Below are 24,448 nucleotides of genomic sequence, written 5' to 3'. Positions count from 1 at the left end.
ATCTCCCCTAATGCGCATTTTAAGATTCACGGCGTGATGCATGTTTGCACCGCGCCAGCAGCTGTCGGTAGTCGACGTCAACCTCTTCGAGGCCAGCGTACCGCCGACCAAAGTCAAACACGCCGCATCGGCCCTAACGCTCCCATTTAAAGCAGAGATATCGTACGCGTGAGCTAACGATGCGTTTCAACGGGACCAGAGATGCGAGCGTATGCACATGTAGTGCATAAACGCGTGTTACGCTTGTTGCGGCGCGAAATTAAGTCTAATTTTTATTCACCAACGTTGCTAATACTATTTAAAAAATTAATTTCTTCTAAATTTTAGAAAATAAATTTTAATAACCAAATTAAATAATTGAATAATTTTTTTTCCATAAAAGTAATATAATAAAAAAAATATATAAATATAAATTTTTATAATTGATTTGTGTATATTAATAAAGTACGAAGGGTAAAGGCTCGAAAGTGTACGGTTTCGCTTCAGGATTACAAATGTTAAATGCAATTAAAAGAACGTATCAAACTCTCCGGACGTCAATTTTTCACACCAGCATTTTTGACTTCCGTTTTGCGAAAAATCTCGCACCTAATGCACGCTTTAGAATACACCACGCAACGCGCGTTAACTTCTTTTCCAACCCTCCTCTCTTTCTCTGCTTCACTTTCTCTCTCGCTCGCTCTCATCATAGGTCTACCGCCATCCAAATTCAAACATCCCTCCTCCCCGCTCGCGCTCTTATACACACGTACGATCTCGCGCGCGCCGTTTCGAGCGGTATGCGTGAAAGGGCTCGTGGCTGCACAAAGAGTGTGGCCAGGCCGGTCCACGGTGTGTTGGTGACTTAATTCGGTGTGAATATATGCAAGCCCCGCCGAACCAATCTCTACCCCTACTCCATTGGCCACGCTCGGAGCATACACGTAGAGCACCGGCCGACCGGTCGGCTAATTTCAATACCTCCCTGCTACCACCCCGCCGCCACCCTCACTTCCACATTGTGCATGTCCATGTATGTACGTACGTTTGCGAGCTCCACGCCGACCCGCGTTTGTGTACACGTACGCATGCCGTTGTGTATGTAAGTAATGCGGGTGTGTGTTACGAGTGCAACAGAGACGAGACCTGCGTGCGTGTCGGGGCGGATTGTTTCGCTCCTGATGTGCGTGTGAGCGTACAACGACGCGGATGTATTTGACGCCGGAGGGATATAGAGGCGGCCGGCGGGGGCGGTGGAGGGCGCCGGACGGGAAAAAGGGACGCGTTTCTACACAACAGGAAGCACGCTGTAGCACATACGCGCGCGAACGAGAGTGGGATTTCAGGAGAAGAGACGGTGCGCTCGCGAGCGAACGAGCCAACGCGGGGTATCCTCCAATTAATACGTCTCGCCTTAACGCTCGGCTTCGTTTCTCCACGTCGCGATGTCGTGGAGATTTCCTCTCGCTCTCGTGCCGTCGATTGCACGGCATGACGCGTAATTTAATTAACTCGGACATCTTTTTGAAAAGACCTTTTCGAATTTTTGAGCAATCGCTCGTTTCCCAGAAAATATACATTCTTAAATTTCAAATATCCCAATCAATCTGTCAAATATTTTCACCGCGCGATTCATGATAAAATAAAATTTCACTTTAGAAAAATTATTTACAAGAGCAAAGAAATCAGCGTAATCTGAGCCTGCATCGTTTCTCTTAAAAATAAAAAAAAAATTATCTATTTCCTCCCAACATATGAGTGTCTTCCCTCGAGTAATTTCGAACGCGACGATGAGTACGCAATGACCTGGAAGCGGGATCGCGGCGAAAGGATGGACTGAAATCTCAGCATATCGTGAGCACAGAATGAAAAAGAAGGTAAGTTTGTTATCTACATGGCAAAACAATAAAAATATATCTGTATTACTTTATCCACTTCAAATGTAACACATTACCGCGAAAATCGTTTTTATCATTTGGAAAATGTACGTGGACTGCCTGATTTAAAAAGACCGCAACACAATTTCTCTCCTTTCCTTCGTCTCTAAAAAGAAAGAACCAGAAAGAACTACCGGCCAGTGATCGGCGGCTCTTTTCCACAGAAACTGCCCGAGTAATCACGCGCAATCACAGCTCGCATTATAAAACTGTCCCCGAGGGAAAATGTTCGTGCTCGACATTGTGCGGCGATGCGGGGGGGGGGGGGGGAGGTCGAATCGAGAGGTCGGGAAGCGGAAACGCGGGATACGGTTGGAAGGCTAGATCGCGACGCGTCCACCGTTGGAGATTTCGCCATCTCGACGGAGTCTTGCTGTTATACGTGAGCGCGACGTAACTACGTATGACGATGGGGCACGTTGCCCGAGACAATGGTTCCCAACACGCGGGGAGCGAGGTTCGGGAGCGTAAACTGGACGGTACGTATCTTTACGGGCCATAAAGGCTGGTCCTCGTTACGAAGGGACTCGCACCGCACCCGTGGCCACTAAGGCGCCGCACCGCGAACCCTCCGTGTCGCCTTTAACCCTCTCTCCGCTCTTTCACTCTATCTCTCTCTCTCCGTCTTTCTCGCTCTTTCCGGCGAGACCTATCTTTCGCGCCGATCGCCCTACGACCCTCTCGGATTTCCCACTTAACCCTTGATTCATCCGCAATATTCTGGATACTGCGTTGCGGAAAATAATATACTCGCTATAAAAAGATCAACCCAGAAAGATTGCATATGCTGTTAAGATAATGCGCCGAAGAAAGATTCCGAAATTCTTCTATCTTTTCGATTTAATCTGACTGATTGCGAACTTAAAAGATTTCACGAGATTCAAGATATCAAATTGAAATATGCATAAAATACTTCACTTGAATTTGCTGTCATCTTGTAATAAAACAATTTACCGTCGTAAAAAATTACAACAACGCGTCGTAGCTTGCTCAAATGAATTCGCCTAACCTGAAATATTACATATTGTATCGCGAGAGGGGACCTTGCGGCCGCAACGTAATGAAGATGTCTCGTCATGGCACACCAGTGTGCCCCGTGCAGCATGGGTCCTATTCGCCTGCGGCGGACCGCGGGGTCGAACGATGTCACGACCGCCATTGTATCGCCGACAAAATCGAAACCCCGTGTGGAATCGGCGAAGCTCTCGAAGGACGACCCGAGAGAGCTTTTCGCCCGCCCGACTCTAAATAGATCCAGCGCATAATTGGGCCCCGAACCTATTGAGAGAGCATCTCGCGAGGTTCGCCCTCCTGCAACGTGCCTCGAGTACTCGCGCGATCAATGGGACCGAACAAAGACGTATGTTGCAACATGCGCGCGAAAGTCCCCCCTTTTGTTCGACATCAGATATGGTTAACGCCGATGCTATTATAAATTATGTCGTGAAAACATATACGAAGCGAGAGAAAAAATAAGCCTTGTATTAACAAGAAATTGATGCTCACAAATGTTTTCTTTTGCTTCGTTAAATCGTGCAAATATTTAAATACAGCGATGGCTTACGATTAACAATCGTTATTCCCCAGTGTATACACACAAAAGTTAGACTCGCAGAGCAAAGAACTGACTCTGAACAAACTCGTACAACGATGCGCGCGTAATTCTAAACGAGAGCAAAGACGACCCCGTGGAGTGCCAAAATATTGAGGGGCCTTACAGCTTCTCCACGAAACTCGCCGAAGAGGAACGTCAAAAAGGAGGGCGATAAATAGTAGGCTAACCTCATTTTTCATGTGGCCCATAAAAATCGTCGTCCGTGTATGGCCGGTTTGAATAGGACCCCCAAACCTTTCAGCGAGTCCCGAAGAAGAGTAGATACCGGCGGCTCTCATTGGCGAGCGCGGAAGCGTGACATTATATTTATGTTGTCACCCCGCGTGTCAACGGTGCTGCTACCGGCGCACTCGTGAGAGCGAGAGGGGAAAGAAAGAGAGCGGGATAAAGTGTCACGACATCGTCGAGGGGCCCGTCCGGGTCTTGTCTGCAAACATTGCCGTTAGCGCATCCCGATCGCTACTCATACCGCGAAAGCAACAATGCAGTATTCTTTCGATACCTGTATACCGAAACCAGTCATTGTAAAACCATCGAATCGAATCGCGAAGAAAGCGATGGTGCATTTCTTTTCGGATCTAGTAAACTCAGCGCGGGGATAGAAAAGTCAAAGTCGGATATAAATGAATCAATCAGCGCGAGAACGTAAGATATATATATATATTATTTCTTGTGTAATTCTTTAAAATCAAATTCCGATCGTAATAATAATCAAAAAATTAAAATCGATAATAGAACATTTACATATATCAATAAAAGACCGCAATATAGTTAATACAGCAACTACTGCAATTATTTTGCAATATGCATAATTAAGCTAGATATTATGACAAATCGCACATTTTCCGAATTGAATTCTTAAACGATAATACTCGAAGATCGCAGGGGGCCCTTCCGGTTCGCATTACACGCGCGTGCCTCTGTTGTTGCAACTGTCGCTCCGAAACAGTTGGCCCTACGACACTTTGGAGAATGTCTGCGAATCGTCAAGTAAGATCGTAAGATCCCGTGCCGACAACATCCGGCCTTTTAAGTGATACGCTGCCGACCACTTAAGGTAAGCTACGAGCTGTCAGCGGTTCCACGACTTCTTTCAACAGAGAAACTCGTTTGTGGAAATAAAGAAATATTTTCCTCTGCATGTACGCAACACCACGGATGCTCGGACAAATCTAATGTAACTTTTTTAATTAAACCATTTTCGAAACCTTTAATTTAAAAAAGTCAACGTTCTAAAAGCGTCGATGATTAAACAATCTTTATAATAGATCGCTTCGCGTGAAATATTTCTGTCCAAAAAAACATCGATTTCGAGTTTCTCGAAGAATCTAATCGAAAGAAAATCTGCAACAGTTCCGCAATGCTCTTATCTATCTCGACATTGCATCCAGACACGAGACACATGATGAGTATGTCGAATAAAAATCTGACACGAGTCTCTCAGAGCCGAACGGGAACGCTGGCATTAGCCGATAACCGAAATGCACGAAAGGCCGTGACGAATTACTCGAAGCTGGTCGAAAAGCCCGGAGAACAATCAATATCCGTCGTTCGTAACTGGCATAAGTCGTACGTGCTCGCGAACGTTATATAGGCGGGCAACGCGTGCCAGTTTCCATCGGGAGTGACGGTAACAGCTGTTGCACGTCCATTTCGAAGCTTTCTCCGTGAAAACTCCACGGGGAGAGAGAGAGAGAAAGAGAGAAAAAGAGAAAGAGGGAGAGAGAGAGAGAGAGAAAGAGAGAGAGAGAGAGAAAGAGAGAGGGAAGGAGAGAGAGGAAGGGATATTGGCGGCGGTGATCGTCGCGTAAACACAACCTAAAAGCAGTAGATCACCCGGTTCCTCCTCGTACGTTTCTGAACACGCGCGCGGATAACTATACGCTACCTTGAAACATCGCGCTCGATCGATTTATGCTTGTCAGACAGGAAAGGAGTAAACGAGCCAGGACAGCGTCGATGCTAAAGAATATATCGATCGCGAGTAGAGTCGTCGCGTGTCTTAAGAAACCCAAAATCCGAAAGAATTTGCACGAATTCGTGGATTTTATTTGAAAAATAAAATTTCAAGAGAGCCCGAAGAAATTAATATATGCACAAGTGCTTGAAATTTAACGAATCACGTCGAGATTCAGTAAGCTAAACGTTCGATTCTCATCCGCGCGTAAAAAACGTCTGTTTTTACCGTTTGTTCCCGCATTTGCCTGAAACTCGTGTTAAACCGCCGATAATTGGCCTTAAACGTAGTCCACGGGAGAGAGACCCGGCACAGCTCGCGACATCATTGCTCGTTATGCTCTTTTTTGCGGAAGTCTTTCCTAGCGCGCGCTTGTCAGCGAGTTTTTTCGCGAGTTTTTCGATCGAAAAGCACGTGTCCGATATTAAGGGCCTGATTGCGACCAGGACCGATGCCTGGCCGGCACGGCTCGTTCGAAAATTTTTTTGTTTTTTTTTTTGTTCCCTTCGGTCGGCGGCGAGCCACAGGGATTTTACAATCCTAATAAAAGTCCCGCAAAAGGAAAATCCTGCTCGCTCAGTGTACATAGCGCGCGCGCACGCTTGCCTTTTTAACCCGAAAATCCCATAAAAATTAAAAGCATCGTCCCACTGTCGGCGTACCGAGCAACTATTGTCCCACACGGCTCCCTCTTTTCTTTTCTTCTCTCCAGTGTTTCCCTTTTTTTTTTACACCGAATAAAACCAAACCTTAGCCGTAAAGACGTGTAAGACTTGATGAAAAAAATGGTCACGGAGATCGTAGTCGAATGCGTGAAAAAAGATATGGCGAGACGAGCAATATGAACAAAAAAGACATGCGAAAAGTCTTCTTTCGAAGTTTTTTTTACTTCAACTATTGTAGAGAGGAAGCAATCGTCAGTCGACGCTGTAATCCTGTAAATCGTCGCTCGGTCGTATATCACTCGGTTAAAAAATAATATCCACGCTACGTCCGCGTTTTTTGCGTTCTACCTCCGCCTCCGCCCCGTCGCCGCTTCTCGTCGATATCCTTTTTCTTTCGAAAGGCACGACCCGTGCCGTGATGCGACACTTGAAATTCTAATTCGTGCAAATTTACTGTCTAACAGGACAGAGATATTTCACCACGCGTCCTAATGAAACTGCCTCGACGTGTGTTTCTACGTTTTTGCGGCGTTTTGCGTCACAACGCTTCTCGCGAGAAAATACGCGAGATTGCAGCTAACATAAATTAATCTCAACTGTGATTTCGTGATTTTAATGAATATTAATAAGTTTTCCGATCTCAGAAAAGCGATCACGACAGATCGTGCGAAAGAAACGAGGAATAAGGCTCGTAAATTTTCTCTTCATTGCGATTTCATAAGTCAGCCGTTCTCTTAGTTCAAACATTGAAAAGTCAACCGGTCAATCGCGGCACTCAAAAAAATCTGATCGCTATCGAGAACATTGAATTATATCGTATTGTAATTTTTACAACGGCAAATACAGATGCAAAAGCATAAAACGCGAAACAGATTCGAAGAGCTTCAGTTAAACCGTTCTTGCAACCGCTATTTTTCCGCCGAGGGCGAAATGCGGGGATAATTTCGACTGACCTCGGCGACCATTGCAAATGAATCGTCTCAACCTTTTCCAATAGTTCCGCTCTCTGTCGTTGCCGATACATTTACGTAAACGATATACGCGCCCGGCAAAAAGAGTTCGCGCAACTGCGTAATTACCTGTGTAATTCTGGGGACGCAAAATTCAGTAGTTCTGCTGCGCGCGCGCGCGATCGCCAAAAAGGAAAAAGATCGGTCATTCATGTGTGTACGCGATAAAATCTGAGAGCGCGTTGAAAGCGCGCCAGATCGTATCAGCCAGTAATGCGATCCCCCAGCTACATAATGGTGCAAAACCTGGCCCATTGTTGTCGACCGGGGTGCATTCGGTGCACAGGATGTGCTCCCGATTTTCTCGGGTATCGTATAATGTGGCTTACGCCTAGCGGGGGGATGATAGGAGGGGGATAATGCAGCGAGATCCGGCGATTTAGGATACCGAAAAAGAGAAAGAGAGAGAGAGAGAAAGAGAGGGGGGTGGAGTTGTAGCGGCCACGCGAAGGGATGTTCTGCATGGGATACACTCTTTTTTTTTTCTTTTTTACGAAGTGTAATCTGTGAATATATCCTATAGAATTACAAGAATTTATTTGTAACAATTATTCGATGCAACAATTATTCGATGTAACATCTTTTGACGCAATAAATATTTTTCATCTCAAAAAATTTAATAATTTTTAATTATAAAAACAGACGCAAATAAATCAAACCTTTAGCTACTTAAAAGTACAAATTCTGCATTATTTTACATTTATATGATGTTTAAAAAAATCATAGCTTATAATTGTTAAATAAACGAATAAATTTTCTTAATAAATGTATCAACAGCACCTCACATTCTTATTTTTCGTTATTTTAAATGTAAATTAAAATTATTATTATTATTAAAAGTTTTTCTCAAGAAAAGTAATATATTTAAATTAAAAAGCAATAATTGATTACATTACACGGAAAATGAAAATATAAACAGTCTCATTGAAATATTTTATTAAAATGCTGATTTCGCCTAAAATGCACATTGCACAGCAACGTGGCGCCATCGGCGATATACCAGCGAGACGCAAGGTAAAGTATTAGCAGCGGATAACAGACTACCAGAGAGAACAGATATTCTGTCGTTTTTCGCAGCACCCTTGTTCAATATCGCTATCTGTAGTCGAAACTACATAGCTAAATCATTTTTCAATATGATACACACCACTACTTTTTGGTGCATATCCTTGCTACATTTTTAAATTATATCACAAACGCGTTTATATCACTAAAACTACAGTCTATTAAAGCTAGGCTTAAATAAAAATTAAAAAGTTTGAATTCAAAAAAATTGAAAAAATTAAAATATTTTTAAATTTAAATTTATTATTAAAATTATTAAATTTTGCATAAATTTGTTTCAAACTTTATGACATGTTACTTTTATACTATAATATTCTTTTCCGCATTTTCTTAAATTTATTCATTAAATTTTACATTTTTACTAATAAAGAAATTTGTAATTACTAAATAAATAAATTTCATATATATAAAAATGCCTAGCATTTGAAAAATAGCCCAACATCAATATTAATCTAACCTCTTTCTACCAAAATAGTTCATATTTTTTTGTAATAAATTACTTACCACAATGTGTTCCTGACGTAGCCTGATGCCTCCTTGGCCACCTCTTCCTCTCAGTCGTTCTGATCCTTTATGGCACTCACACGCACACTCGCGAATATACGATTAACGTAAACGAAATTACGGCACGTTTCGCGAAAACGTAATCACGATTTCTACAACATCGAAAGATACTTAGTCCAATAATGTATTAGCTAATTCAATTTTGTGCAAATCAATAGATTCTAATAAAAGAGAAAGAAAGAAAGAAAAAAAAGAGTTAATTACAATTCTAAAATAGTTAAAAGATAAAAATATATTAGATATAAGAAATAAAATATAAAAAAACAGATTAGTGGAAAGTTGGTGTAAAAAATTAATTTAATTATGAGCAAACCCAATTAATTTTTGTGCTCAATTATTTATTAATTATATTAATTAAAAAATAATAGAAAAAGTTAATTTTAGTTAAAGTTAAAGTTTCAGTTAAAAGATAGATGTAAATTAGATATAAAAATAGAATACGAAAGAACGGGTTAGTCAAAAGTTTGTAAGAAATCAACTCAACAATCTTAACAATCTTAATCAACGAGCGGACCCAATAAATTATTCCGCTCAATGATTCATTTATCAGAAATAATAATTACAAAAAAAGGAAATAAAAAAAGACAGTAGAAGAAAAAGAGTGTTAATTAATTGTAATAGTTAAAAGAAGTTGTAAAACAGTTAAAAGATAGATGTAAATTAGATGTAAAAATAGAATACGAAAGAGTGGATTAGTAAAAAGTTGTAAGAACTCAATCTTAACAATCTTAATCATAAGCGGACCCAATAAGTTATTCCACTCAATGATTCGTTTATCAGAAATAATAATTACAAAACAGAAAAAGGAAATGAAAAAAGCAGTAGAAGAAAAAAGAGTGTTAATTACAATTGTAATAATAGTTAAAAGAAGTTAATCACGAGCGGCCCAATAAATTATTCCGCTCAATGATTCGTTTATCAGTCAGTAATAATAAATACAAAAAGAAGAAGATAAAAAAATGACAATAGAAGAAAAAAAGAGTGTTAATTATAATTGTAATAATAGTTAAAAGATAAAACCAGTTAGATGTAAAAAATAGAATATAAAAGAAGACAATATGTTAGTGCAAGTAAGTTAAATATAAGATAAATAGAAAACAATATTATGAAAAATCAAAAATCCTGAGTTAAATAAACAAAAATACAAATAAAATTTTTACTTTGAAAAAGTCCTTATGTGAGCAATTTGAAAAAAATTATTTAAAATTGTTTTTGTAATCTTTCGTTAATCCAATTTCTCTTTCATCTTATAATTCAAACTATTTATATTAATTTGTTGTATTTATAATGTTTTGCATTTATTATGTACAATTTCTATCTAAAGAATTTACTAAAATCTCTGCATTTAATATCCATATTATTAACATATCATAATTTTTCTTTTACTTCTTAAAAGAATCTAATACACTAATTGGACCAATACTTCCTTTGAATTACGATTTTTTTATATTAATTCATAGCAATACTCGTTATTGAAATGCACGTATTGAAGTGGCATATCAGGAATGTACGGCTATTCACACTTTGTTTCGAATCATACGATTATCTGTAAAAAATTTAAAAGAAACCTATTACAATGATAAATTTTTTATTCCTAAAAAAATATGGAAAATATTAATAAATAACTGATAAATTATTATTCGTTCTATCGCTGTCTCCTAGATTTTTCCTTTTTCTCTCAGTATCTCCTTCATAGTACTAACTCGTAAAAATACGACAATCTCAAGATATAAAATTGCACTGAAATTATGATTTAGAAGTGATTTAGATTTATGATTTAATGTGATGCATAGAACAGTTTTCATCAGGTTCGATTTGTTCGAATGTCGCAAATGATGGTAAGAAGATAGCGTACTAACAACAGAGCGAACACATACTGCATTGTAGATCACAAAAAACATAAATATCAGTAAATCAACATTGAAATAGATAACTTAAGTGCTATTAATGCTTTGTATATTTTATTTCGTGAATTTTTTATTTTAATTTGTCATTTATTCGTGTTTAAACATTATAATACAAAATATTAAAATGCTGTAATTGTCTCAAAATTTAAACCTGTATTATTCTATATGTACTTTTTATTTATTGCCGTTCGGAATGTTAAACGAATCGTAGTTTCGTACAACCGTGCTTTTTCGAATTATATCTTTGTCATGACGTGACAAAATACGGGTCGGAAAATACCGAACAAAATATCGCGCAATCGTCGTATTTTTGTGAGTAAATATCATGAAGAAGCAGCCTAAATATTAATCACAAAATACCAATATGTCGTAAGCTAATTTCTACAAAATTTGTAGAACAAATTTGCAAAATTAAATAAAAATAGATAAAATTTTTTTATGTCAAGAATACTGTGCACACGTAAAATTTTTAAGAAATTATAGAAATTATAAAACAATTATGGATATTATAAAGTTACGATAAATTAATTATGTTATTAATATACGCGGCGGTATATATTTTTTCTGATTGACAACTGCTAATCATATTACATGCATCAAACGGTAATATCGACAATGTCGATAAATGTATGTGGTTATGTAGTTCCAATTCTGACCTGACTAGATGTCTCTGTAAAACTCTCGGAGCTCTCGGACACAATTATTTTGATATGCGGTTAAAAGTAATGGCAGCGCATGCGCAGTTCGTACATGTATACCTCGAAATTTCGTGAATAAACGATTAATTAACAGAATATATTAGATAACCCATGACATTATACTTAACATGCGATATGCCTGATACTTTTAAACATAAACAAATACACGGCGGAATACGTGATCGTCGTTTTGATACTTACCATCTCAATGCACCCCGAATAGCGACATACATCTCAAAAATCGCGAATACGCGTTGAATCAAATCGCATTGCATCTGTACGACAAACGCGACTACTAGTATTGCCCGAGACTCGCGATCGTTCTCACATACTTTAGATACTTATTCGCGAACTTTTGATACCTATACTTGTTTTTGATGAATAGATCAACCGCGAATAACACGTATCGTACTCGTACGCGTGGCGAAACGGAGCGAAATGAAGTTGGCGCACGTTCCTATACAGTGCTGCGCCGTTGCGTTATAGACTCGGCTTTGAAAAAATAATTCAAATGAAGCTGAACGCCCTCTATAGACAAGAATGACAAGACGAAAGAAAGGAATGGAGCAATATACCCTTTACAAATAAGTGTTGTTATTTCATGACCAAACGGACGATTAATTATCAGGACATATTAGATAATCCATGGCATTACTTAACATACGATATGCCTGATACTTCTAAATGAACAAATACACGGCGGAATACGTGATCGTTGCTTTGATACTTACCATCTCGACGCACCCCGAACAGCGATACATTTCAGAAGTCACGAATACGCGTTGAATCAAATCGCATTGCATCTGTACGACAAACGCGACTATCAGCATTGCTCGAGACTCTCGCGATCGTTCGCGACATATTTTTGATACTTATACCTGCTTTTAATAAAACAACCGCGAATAACACGCATCGTACTCGTACGCGTCGCGAAACGATGTGAAGTTGACGCGCGTCCATGCACAGTGCTGCGCCGTTGCGTTATAAATTTGACTTTGAAAAAATAATCCGAATGAAGCTGAACGCCCTCTGTAGACAATAAAGTGATAAAGCGAAAGAAGCGAATGGCAATATGCTCTCTACCGAATAAGTGTAGTTATTTCGTGACCAAACAAATGAATGTCGATGCATTCATAGACATAGGAATAAGGAGACGGAGTGTAAGCCGCGTGGTGAAGTCGCTTTCGGGGAGCGGGGACTACGATGGTACTTTGGTACCGCATTTATGCTACAACTAATGCCAATGTGGCACCAAAGTATCACGTGACTGCTATTCCCCGCACCGCGGAACTGACTTCACTCCCCTCGCCTGAAGTAAGATTTTATGCTCTGTCTCCTTATTCCTATGTCTATGGATGCATCATATCAGACACTTCATAACCTTATTCAATAGTTCCACATTTTTTACATTTCTGATAACTATCGCTTTCGGTGATAGAAGCTAACCTTCGCTTTTCGATAACTATCGCTAATATTTACCATTTATCTGGAAATAGTGCAGCAATCCGGACAGTGCCTTCGGAGTATCTTTGTGATTGTGAAAACGCATTGAATTAAATCCGGTCGCATCTGTACGATAAACGCAACTACAAGTATTCCCCGAGACTTTATTCGACATTCGCGATTATTTCTCGCGATTCTTTTACATTTCTAGCGTACTTATTCGCGCACAATATTTACTTTTAACGAGTAGAAAAGCGGCAAATAACACGCATCAATTTATGCACGCAAAACGCTGTAAGAAGATTGGCAAGCGTATCTATGTTGCACTGCATCCGCTGTGTTCACAGGATTGACTTGCAAAAATTACGATCAATTAATCTGAATAAAACCGAACACACTCAAGGCAATAAAGCGAATGAAGAGGAATACTCTCTACAAGTAAGTGTTGTTGTTTCATGATCGAACAATTCATTATTACAGCGTCATATTAAACAATTCATGGCATTGTTCAAAAATTCTATATTTTTGATACTTTCGATATATTCAAAACGAATAAAGAAAAGGATAATTATGTCTTCAATATTTACCATCTCAAAACAGCACAGCAATCTGAACAGCGTCTTTGATGCATCTTTACGAAAACACGTTAAATTAGATCCGGTTGCATTTGTACGATAAACACATTACGAGCATTGCCTGAGACTTTATTTGACACTTGCCATTATTCCCGCACACCTCTAATACTTATTTTCACATACAATATTTACTTTCAATAAAAAGAACCGCAGAGCACTAGCCCCGGCTTGTACGTGGCGCGAAACGGTGCAAAATGAACTTGCATATATTTGCGTAGTGTGGACACTACGTCCGTTATGTTACAGACTTGATTTTTAAAAATTTTGGACAAGGAATAAATCGATACACCCTCTACAAGTAGATTTCTGTTTCATAACCGTGCAATTAATTGAGACGCCATATTAATCAATTCATGCAATTCATAGCATTATTCAAAAATTCTATATTTCTAACACTTTCAATATATTCAGAACGAGCGAAAAAAGGGTAAGTATGATTATCGCTTCAATATTTACCGCCTCGAAGCAGCGCAACAATCCTGGCAGCGTATGTATTTCAATGTATTTTTGGGATTACAAAAGCGCGTTGAGTGACCTGATTGAATCCGCACGTATTCGCACGGGCAGCATTCATAAACGTATTATTCAACACTCGCGATTGGTTTTACACACTTGTGATACTTATTTTCACACGATATTCATTTTTGACAGGTGAAAAAAAAACGGAAACCAGCTTTAACTTGTACATACGCTTCGCGAAATAAATTTACGTACATTTCGCGCCATGCTGCGCTACTACGTTTACAGATTTGACTTACGAAAATTTCAGACAATTAGTCGAAATAAAACAAAACATCTATAGTATTGTTATGAGTATTATTATAAGATATCTGGAATATTTAAAATTGTTCGCAAACAGATAAATTAAGATTGTTATTGTTATCCAAAATGGTAATTATAAGTTAAGATAGTTTTATAGGTTAGTTCTTGTTTGTATGCCTTCATTTAATATTTCAATCATTTTATGTTTAGCGATCCAAGCCAAACGAGCGACCAAACTCGAGCAACCAAATAGGATGAAATTCTGAGCGCGAGAGAGAGGTGGAGCAAATCTCACGTCTGTGTATTATCATCCTTTTGATGTCCTTCTCAAAGCCGGACCTTGTCGAGCTTACATTCCTGGCTGCTGTAAGCACAGGGAGGTAGAAGCTGTAAATTTCGACAACTGAACAAACATATTACTTGAGGAGATTGTTACCATTTATCAAGGTTTATTATTATCTATTCTTAATAATTGTGTCTCCCTCAATATTGATAATATGCATAAAAAATCATTTATAAGAAGCTATTAGAGAAAAATAACAATATAAGTAATTTGCAACATATTCAAAAGCAAATTTTGTTTTAAATAAAAACGCATAAAAATTTCGGAATTTTCTTATAAAAAATTTTAACATAAGAATATTATTAAAATATACTTGTACTTAATGTTATTACATTTGTATAGATAATAATCGTTTTCTATGAAGAACTTAAAAACTATTTTGTTTAAAATACTTTAAATTAATTAAAAAATATATTTAGACATTAAATACATTTTATAATGTTTATAAATTATGCATTAATCTTGTCTAAATAATAAATTATATCTTCTGATAATAGCTAGAAGTTTTGTGCAAACATGCTTTAGAAAATAAGAGATAATTAAAATAAATGAATGATATATATGTAATAAATCTATTGTAATATCTTGTGTATCTAATATAATATATATATTATCAGGTTTTCCATTTTCCAAAATTACTGGAAACTCGAGTGCCATCCCTGTATCGCTGGAATCTACTGGAGTGTACTGGACAATACAGGGAGACAACGGGGCTTTATTAAGCTTATTAACGGAACATACAAGGGTGGACGTATCTACGTCGGTGGTTGGGGAAAGTATAGCCGCTGAGAGATGTGAGGATGGAAGGTAATGGTGGAGGGAAAGCTGTGTTTCAACTCGTTTAATCGTGGCGCATTCGAGACCTCTATTTGTTGTATACATCTAATATCATTGCGTCTCTTTCCATTTTTACCGCCTCAGCCAGTTATATCCTTCAAACGACATGGCAGAATTAAATGGAAGAGATATGTTTTGCGAACAATTTTAATTAAGCATTGATATGATAAAAATCGTATTTCTTTATTGATTTCATTAAACAGATACTAAAGATGATATGAATAAGATTCATTAACGATATGAATAAGATTGTTTTAAATAATGCACACCAAAATTATTTTTTAAATGATAGTAATTATAATACATAAACATATTTTTGTATACAACAAATTGGGGTATAAAATTCGTAGTTGCTTCTCCCTCCCTATTTCTCTGATAAATTTTCTACTTTTTGACCCTCCCGCACCCCTGCTTTATCGCGTGTTCTCCGCAAAAGGATTATTAACTGCACGCTTCGTAGTTGAATTAACGGAAGACGAATTATATCGACGGAAACGGAAACGGAAAAGATCGCTCCGTATGGTCACGAACAAACCACGTTCTTATTTTTTTTTATTTCTAAAAATACTTGCCGGTGCCATGTCATAATTATCATTATGCTATTCTAACTTAAAACTATTTAGCTGCAAATTTTTTAATATTTATCTTATTATTTGCCTTCAAATTGGACTTTATTTTATTACTGTTCTTACTGTGCGTATTTTTTATTATGCTTATTCATGACATGTAATTGTTAGCTTAATTTTCAAAAATTTATATATCTATAATGAAGTTAATTCTTGCAAATATACACATGCATATAAGATCCGGGGGAGATAAGGGTTCAAGTATGTAAGGGCCACGGCGGATTTGGTCGTAAGCTGACGGAACAGGAGCGATCTTCATCTAATCGCGTCCCTAGTCCTGATTTAGGACGGGATTTTAATTACGAAGGGTCAGTAAGTGCGGCTGTCCACTTGGCGCAAGTATTCCTCCCTTATTTATAGTTCATTAGCTCGGCTTTCGTGTAGTAGGCAAATTAACTTGCGCCTAACAACACTTTTCCTTTGTCCATTGAGAAAACGAAGTTATCCCTTTCTTCTTTAAATCTACATACAAAAAAATCTATCATAAACATATTATGAAATATTTTCTTCTAATTGAGATATTATTATTAAAAACAATATTGACATATTGTTGTTTATAATACATAAATGGTTTAATTACGTTAAATGCATTATATTATTATTATTATTATTATGCTTTTAAATTATATAAAGCTGTTTTATGACGTAACAATGTTTTAATTTAAACATCTTGAATTTTAAATTATTTTTTAATCTATTCTCTTAATGATATTAGAATAAAACAAATTAGATTGAATTACCGGCATCATACACAGGACAAAGTTGTTTAGAAATTGATCTGTAAAATAGAAAATACATTCAAATTATAGCAGCATTCAAAATGATTATGTCATAAATTACGCACATAAACTTTTACTCATCTTTTATGTAAATATTTAATAAAAGAGTTATATTTATATCTGATAATAATTATAAATATTAAAAACTGTAAATCTTTTACTGAATATTCTAAAGGTTTTATGTGCGCTACATTACATAATGTTTTACGTGCAATTTTTGCAAATCACAGATAACAAATAAATAAATACTTATTCTAAAATATCTCCGCCGGCGTTCGATGCTCTTCTGAGTCTTCTTTTTTCAGTTCTTGCAATCTTTTAAGTGTGCAATCTTCTTGCACTCACACGCATTCGTTAATTATCTTTTGTATTATTATGCAGTTTGACAATCAATTTTGTCAACAGTCAGCTGATTTAATCGAAAGAAGAGCTAAAAAGACATTATTCAACTGCGACAAGATTATGATTGATGGCTGCATTAGGCAGCACGAGATAATAGATTAAACGGGTAGCTAAAATAGACGGATCCTTTGACGCTTGCTGTTATCAATGCGACGATATCGCTCTGAGCCACTTCCAGCGCCACCGGAAAAGCTCGCAAGACCGCTTTATCGTTGACTGCTTTCTCAGAAAAACAGTTGGCTCTTACATATTCTCTATAGAAACATATTCTCTATAGTATACGCTTATACAGGATATCACAAGACCCGATGCACTTTCTGAGCCTCCTTCTCCTTTCAGTTCTCTCCGCAGTTCTTCAAGGCATTCACACGCGTTTACGACACGAATACAAAAATCGCACAATATTTCAAACGGCACTATCAACGTATACTTTGTCATATTATGACGAAAGTAAAACGTACGGAATATTATCTCACGGATTATTCGACATTCCGCCGCAACAACTAACGACGGAAAGGATGAAATTGAAAACCATGGAAAATAATAAGGATAATACTTGGAGAGAATAACAGCGTCAATATGGAACAATCTCCTTTACGAGGAGCGCATAATAAGGATGCAATAAACATATTAAGCACAAAATCGCTATGAAATTGAAATCGGAATTGGCGCAACTTTGTCTTTGATACGTTTATTGTATTTTTATCATACGCACGACGACACCTCGGAGCAGATCATGTTTCGTATCGTTACCTTCTCCAATAGTGTTATCTTTATAGTGTTATCTTTATTATTTTCCGTAGTTTTTCGGTCTCACACTTTCCGTTGTTACATGTTACGGATGCGACAGAATATTAACGTGTAATCCGTGCGATGACATTCGTGTTTTACTTTGTCCAAATGACAAAGTACGCGTCAGGAGTGCCATTTCAAACATCCATGCGATTTTTGTATTCACGTCGTTTTTATTGCCATTAAAAATTGTAATTTATATACAAAATAATTATGTATAATATTGTTCTCCAAATATTTTATTTAAAATAATTAAGATGGTTTTTTTACATGTTAAATGGCAAATGCAGAGTTTGGATGATATATTTTATCCACGCTAAATGCATCAATTCTTTGTATACTATATATAAATATTGCATATAAATTTGTATATATATTTTTTAGATCAATGTGTTAAGAAAAGCTCCAAAAGAGTTAATGTCTTAATTTTTCGTCGTACGTTACTATTTGTATAACATACAAATAATGCGGTTGCAGTGGTTGCGGTTTCGCCATTATTTCTAGTGTCGATTTTTGTGGCAATTCCGAATATTTCGTCATTTTGTGATAAAGATAAGTAAAAAATAGTAAACTCACACAAAAAGCATTAAAGGAGTTAATTATCTATATTCTTGAGAACGTGATAAACCGCATCTGACTTCTCGATTGCATTTCAAGCCACAATGCAATAAACAGTAGCACCGTATGACCGCGATTCAGCATATTTTTGATAAACCTGAATATCGAAGTAACATGAAGGTCTAAGAAACTGACAAGTCTATACAAAGATCTAAAAAATGTTCAGACACGTCTGTGTTATTTAATAATTAATTGCAATGTAAATTTGTTAACAACCTATTAGATATTATAATTATATTCATAGATATACGTATATTTTAAGGAATTTTATGGAATGGAATTTTCATCATTTGACATAATACAAAATTGTTTGTATCTTTAATTATTTGAACAACTGTAAATGTAAATCTATAGCTATGTGATTTTAGAAATTAGATCAAAGGTGTCAAGAAAATCCAAGGATTTAGCTCGCATACCCTTTAAAGGTGATCAAGAACATCGTTTAATTTATGCAACAATGGTCGCAACTGCTGAAGAATAACATTCATCTGGGCCAGTGGCCCAGCAAGAAGCATCGAGATCCGCGAAAAAGGAAAAGGGGTCGAGAGAAGGAGATGGAAAGCGGTGGAGATGCAAAGGAACGTAATCGCAGAGGTGGGGCGAGCGATGCATGATGCGGGAGAGCTTGACCCCTCCACCTGCTTCCCCAACGAGAAGCTCCGCCTCCAGGAACTCGGGTGACGTCACACGGACACTTGTTACGCCTTGCCGTTGCTTGATGGGATGCTGTACCGCTGAGATTTTGCAGAAACCAAAAGAAACCGATCGACATACCGAGGTATCTATGCACCGACCAAAAATCTCCACCCCGACATACTCATTGATACTTTAACCGTAGTCTTCTTAGTCCAAGTGTCTTTAAAAATTTTCCTGATCATGTATAATCAGTATATATAAATAAATTTTAATAATACAGATCCAAAAAAATATAAGGCGTGCGTGTATCTTTATAAAATAAGTGATAAGCTCTTGATATCATTTGTCAAGTCACTTTAGTTTCTAAATATTTTCCAAATTGTATTATAATGAATGTAAACATTATGAGAGATTCGTTACCAGTCTATATAGACCATTACATGACGCATTGTACCCCCACGTCGCGTATTCCCACTTTGTAAAGAAAAGAGGGGAACAATCGTCCGAAGGCAGGGCCATCGCGATATCGCGGCCACTGGGAGGCTGGTTCGCCGTGAGAAATCACGCGATAACATTGAGAAATTTCTGTTGGAACTTCCTCCTCGTCGTCACGAGAGGTGGCTCGAACAACGATCGTCGTCGCGCGAATTGTGTTCCCAACTGATGCACATTAGAGTAATTTATCGAAATCTACATTCCAATAAATAATTTTCCAACAGGAAGACCTTCAATCTCAAAAAAAATTGTTTTGAATATGTTAACAGGATTGTGCAATAAGAAAATCACCAGTCACCGAGTAGGAAAACGTGAAAGGCTGTGCTGACACACTGGAAATCCCACGAATTTATTCCGATGCGCGATTGCGATGCATATCACGTCTGTTGGCTCATGATCTGGCGAACATCAGTGCAACGTCTCCTTCGTGAAGTAACGGTCATCGTTTTATCAGCAGAACGGCGGAAATGCAGAGGAAACAATATTTTCTCGTCGACGAGGCACACGAACGTTGGAGACTCGTCGGAGCCGCAGAGATCGCGGTTCGAAAAGTGGCGCAACGACACGGACGTGGGGCGGGCGGCTCGCGGCGTGGTGGGAGCGCTGGAGCGTAGCCCGCTCCAGCCGCCGAGGGGCGTCAGTTCGGAGGCAGAAGCGGTGGCGGGGGTCCAGGATCACGGGGCTTAGGCCGTCCCGGGCCGCTAACGCGCGGAACACGCGGCCCGCTGAGCCGCTCCGCGCGGCATTACGTCGCGCACCGTCGACCGCGACTGACGTATGCGCGAGAGGATCGTCGACCGGATCGCCTCATCGACAATCGCGATCATGACGCAGCTCGTCGCCAGAAGGAAATGTCAGAAGACGTTATGTAGGAAAAGTGCGTCGTTTATCCACGTGTAACGTATCGTGACGTTATACCGGATTCGAGTAATCAACGCCTGTGGATCATTCGGCGGCGACAACCTGTCGGAGCAGAGATCGCGGGACAGATAATTTAGGTGGTGCTGCCGCGGCGAACAGTGTTCCCAGAGAGAGAGAGAGAGAGAGAAAGAGAGAGATCTGAATACGGTGACAAATATATCTTGGTGACGGTTTAGAAACATTGCCGGGTGTTGAGTGAACTGCCGATGGACAGTGACAGCGTACTCTGAATTACCGGACTCGCGCAAGAAGTGCAACGGTACATCGTAAGATCTAGATCTGAAAACAGCCGGCCTCCGTCAATCACGGAGCAAGAGCGGAACGCGATACCACGGTGTTGGGATTCCTGCCTGTGCTATGACGATCTCGCGACTGAAAAACATGAAAATTTATGCGATTGTCGAGGACGAGGGAAGCTGGTAAGTGTGTGAGGCACGACGAAGTCGCCTCCGTTCGCGAAGTAAGTGAAAATCACGACGTCCCGGCCGAGGGGTGCGTGCTTGGGCGACGAGGGACGGCTACTGGCCGATGGGATGCATCTACCGGTGGGTACCGTGGGCTGCGGGGAGAATTACGGCACCGTTGGATCCCACGAAGGCGCCGGCCCGTGCGGTCCCTCCCTGGCGCCGCTGCAAGGTGTGAACAGCAGGTACCACCAGGTAGACGACGCCGACGTCGGAGGTGGAGGCGGCGAGATGAGCGAGAGTGCCGCCGTCGGCGAACTATGGTGGACCGAAAGGCTCGTCGGTGAGGCGCAGGCCGAACATCCTGGAGAACTTGTCAGAACAGGTTGGTACTTGTCTGTTAATAGCGATATTAATTAAAACGTAAAAAGTATCGAAAATAATAGAGAAGCAAAAGGTATTGGAAAGAAGCTTAGATTTAACAGATGATTATTTATGCATCATGCGCTTCTATTAAAACATTTGATTTAAATATTAAATTAGATCGGATGGTTTTATGCACTTGAAAATCTGCGCGACTTTGTTTCAGGATCGCCTTACTTCTTATGCAGTCAATTACCGACGCACTGGCGGTCCAACAAAACACTTCCAGTGGCGTTCAAAGTAGTTGCTCTCGGCGAGGTCGGCGATGGGACTCTGGTAACGGTCCGTGCCGGCAACGATGAAAATTGTTGCGCGGAGCTGCGAAATTCCACCGCGTTGATGAAGAATCAAGTCGCCAAGTTCAACGACCTAAGGTTCGTCGGCAGAAGCGGCAGGGGTGAGTTTCTTCAATTATTATAACTTTTATTCTCTAACTTTCTAGACGCTTCGTGCATGTGGGAAAAGAAAAAGACACAAGAAGAGGAGCGCAAACAGAAATAAATATTTCGTCTTTGCAAGAGACACGTATTAAAATTCTAATTATCCTGCCGGAAAACAATTTGCCATACCTTTGATCATGTAGACGTTCATACGAGAAATCTGCAGCGCTATGTATCAATGCGAGCAAAAGCGCGTGCCGCGATTTCCAGCCCTCTAAAATCACGGTTATTGTAATCATCATCATCGGGCCACCCTCGTCTGCCCCCGCGTGCGTCCCCATTCGCGAGTTCCCGCTCGCCCGCCGCCCCCAGAGTCATTACTCGATGTCTGCCGCAAGCCCCAACCGAGCATTCGAAACAACTGGCCGTTAATCAGAAATCATCCGACGGATATGGACGGATATGGACGGAGAGGATGACTTGCCAAAATCAACCAACGCTCACGGTCGATGCTCTTGACTTGTTTAATTTTCGACCCTAATTTTCCGTCAACCCCTGCGGCTCTTTCGCGCGCATATTGATTAATAAAAATATCAAAGCAGCACTGATTAAACCGCGATGCGAAGCCACGCTAACACACATTCCGACGATTGAGCAATGTAATGAAAAAAATCCGAGATACAGCGAGCGGGCGAGAGAGGAGACGGCGGCGAGGGGTCTCGGCTCGCTGGTTTTTCTTCAAGATTGTTCGTTTCATTCGACATTCGACCTATTTGCGCTCTCGAAATATCGATTTCCCGGCCGATAATAATTATTCACGGATTAGCAGGCGGCTTCGTCAAAGCCTACAAATGCATTTTGCACCCCATGATCCGGAGGGCGCGTTTATGAATTAACGGGCCGGACTGCTCGTACACGGCGGGATGCTCGTCCCGTAGCGCGTCATCTATGTTTCATTTGATTTGATCATGAAGTGCAGAGTCAGCGATTTTCATCCTCCTGGCGCACAGGTGCATCGGTCCCCGTAGTCAATTAGCGAAAGAGACACTTCCCTCGCCTAAAATCCTTCGATCCCTTTGTCCATTTTTCGGCTCGTTGTTGAATTTTTTTTTATTTTTTTATTTTTTTTTTATATTTTTTTTTTTCTCGTTGTTTCAATCTCTCCCCGATAATCCATAATACTCAATTTCGGCGATTGACCAAACCGCCCTCGGTGTGTTGATACCGGCCACCACCATCGAGCGAAACCGGCTTTCCTATCATCGGGGTTTTGTTTCCGCGACTTATTAATTTGATTGAATTGCATCGCATCGGCCGGCAAACTGATTCAAGAAATTGCAGCGAGGATTTTAAAACGTGGCAAGGCCACGAAAAATCGGCCGCTACCTCCTCGATTAAAAAGAGCGATCGCGGCCCGCGGCATCAACGCGACGAGATTATTTTTCGCCGACTCGAGGGCTGATATCTCTCTCTCTCTCTCTCTCTCCTCGATTTTTCTCACCGCACAATTTTCTCCGGCAACATATATATATATATATATCCGATTGAAATTGCTTTTACACGTGTCTTCTGTTGTCGCGTAAGGATTACAACTCCGTTCACACCTCACGGTTTATTACCTCTAATCTAGCCTGCTATTAAAGCCAGTTTACGCTAAAAAGGAAATAATACGCGATAAACCGCAAATCGGTCGGACGATCATTTTTTCTCTTCATTAAAACGCACCACTCGCGGAACATTGTACCCGCGTTACTTCACGAGAGAGCGCGAGGTCTCGTCGGAGGATTCCACGATCCCGGCAATTATCGCCTCTCGTTCGCTCATCCGGACGGGTCGTTCCGGAAACGCATCGCGGACGAAAAGAAGCGGGAACGTAGTAGTAGTAGCGCCCGAATCAAAGAGGGTCGGTGAGGCTGAAACGACCGTTTCATCATCATCGTCGGGATCGAGAGCGGCCCGTGCCTATAATTAGTAATATACCGCAGTCTATATCGACACGGCTGAAATTACCGCCGATAGTAATTATTTGACAATTGCAGAGACATCCTGTTGGGAGACTCGGGGACCTCCGCTTCGTCCCTACCAACGATATCCCGTTCCACCCGCGCCCCCCCCCCCCCTCCCTTAGCCTTTCTACCCCGTACGTTGCTGCTCGCTTAGCCCTACGCGACCTCGTCCCCTCCGCTCCGTCGCCACGAGTATTAACGGACGGTTTCGAGTGGTTTCGGGCGGTTGTGTGTGGGCGGTTTAGGCTGGCGCGCTCATCTCGTCGTCGGTGTGTTGCTAACGCACCGACACACACACACACACACGTATACACGCGGGGGGAGAGAGAGAGAGAGAGAGAGAGGGAGGGAGGGAGAGACACACGGGAGATCGTGAGTAGTCGAGCTGTTATGCTGCACGTTATATAGGTGCCACATACGCGTGGCCCGGTTTTGTCTGTCCGTCCGTTCGTCCGTCCGCCTGTCCGTCTGTCCGTCCGTCCGTCCGTCCGTCCGTCCGTCGTTCGCGAATGCACAAGCCGGGTCCTGTCTCTGCAGATGACCGTTCCC

At 40.1% G+C, this 24,448-nt stretch overlaps 2 protein-coding genes across 6 annotated transcripts in view; one reads left to right on the top strand and one right to left on the bottom strand.

The window, feature by feature from the left end:
• Window positions 1-12,965, bottom strand: part of LOC105669745 (Runt related A) — a 78,825-nt gene extending 65,860 nt beyond the window's left edge. Inside the window, exons 1-4 of one of the 2 annotated variants that reach the window (XM_067351205.1) lie at window positions 12,877-12,965; window positions 12,129-12,426; window positions 10,259-10,338; window positions 8,733-8,884 (exon numbers count right to left, since the gene is read on the bottom strand). The gene's annotated coding sequence lies outside the window, so the exon portion shown is untranslated. Of the gene's footprint in view, window positions 1-8,732; window positions 8,885-10,258; window positions 10,339-11,759; window positions 11,786-12,128; window positions 12,427-12,876 lie in introns of those variants that run through there. The other variant, XM_067351202.1, reaches the window with a different exon arrangement.
• A 167-nt stretch (window positions 12,966-13,132) lies between these two features.
• LOC105669744 (protein lozenge) overlaps window positions 13,133-24,448 on the top strand; it is a 35,541-nt gene continuing 24,225 nt past the window's right edge. The window contains exons 1-6 of one of the 4 annotated variants that reach the window (XM_012362846.2): window positions 13,133-13,278; window positions 14,448-14,684; window positions 15,198-15,387; window positions 19,003-19,412; window positions 20,035-21,475; window positions 21,680-21,910. In XM_012362846.2, coding sequence (XP_012218269.1) covers window positions 21,220-21,475; window positions 21,680-21,910 — 487 coding nt within the window. In that variant the 5' untranslated portion in view covers window positions 13,133-13,278; window positions 14,448-14,684; window positions 15,198-15,387; window positions 19,003-19,412; window positions 20,035-21,219. Of the gene's footprint in view, window positions 13,279-13,812; window positions 13,903-14,224; window positions 14,367-14,447; window positions 14,685-15,197; window positions 15,388-19,002; window positions 19,413-19,821; window positions 19,946-20,034; window positions 21,476-21,679; window positions 21,911-24,448 lie in introns of those variants that run through there. The other 3 variants (XM_067351200.1, XM_067351199.1, XM_067351201.1) reach the window with 3 other exon arrangements.

This window comes from Linepithema humile, chromosome 3, assembly GCF_040581485.1.
Source record: "Linepithema humile isolate Giens D197 chromosome 3, Lhum_UNIL_v1.0, whole genome shotgun sequence".
Lineage (NCBI taxonomy): Eukaryota > Metazoa > Arthropoda > Insecta > Hymenoptera > Formicidae > Linepithema > Linepithema humile.
This window is presented reverse-complemented; position numbering and strand designations above follow the sequence as displayed.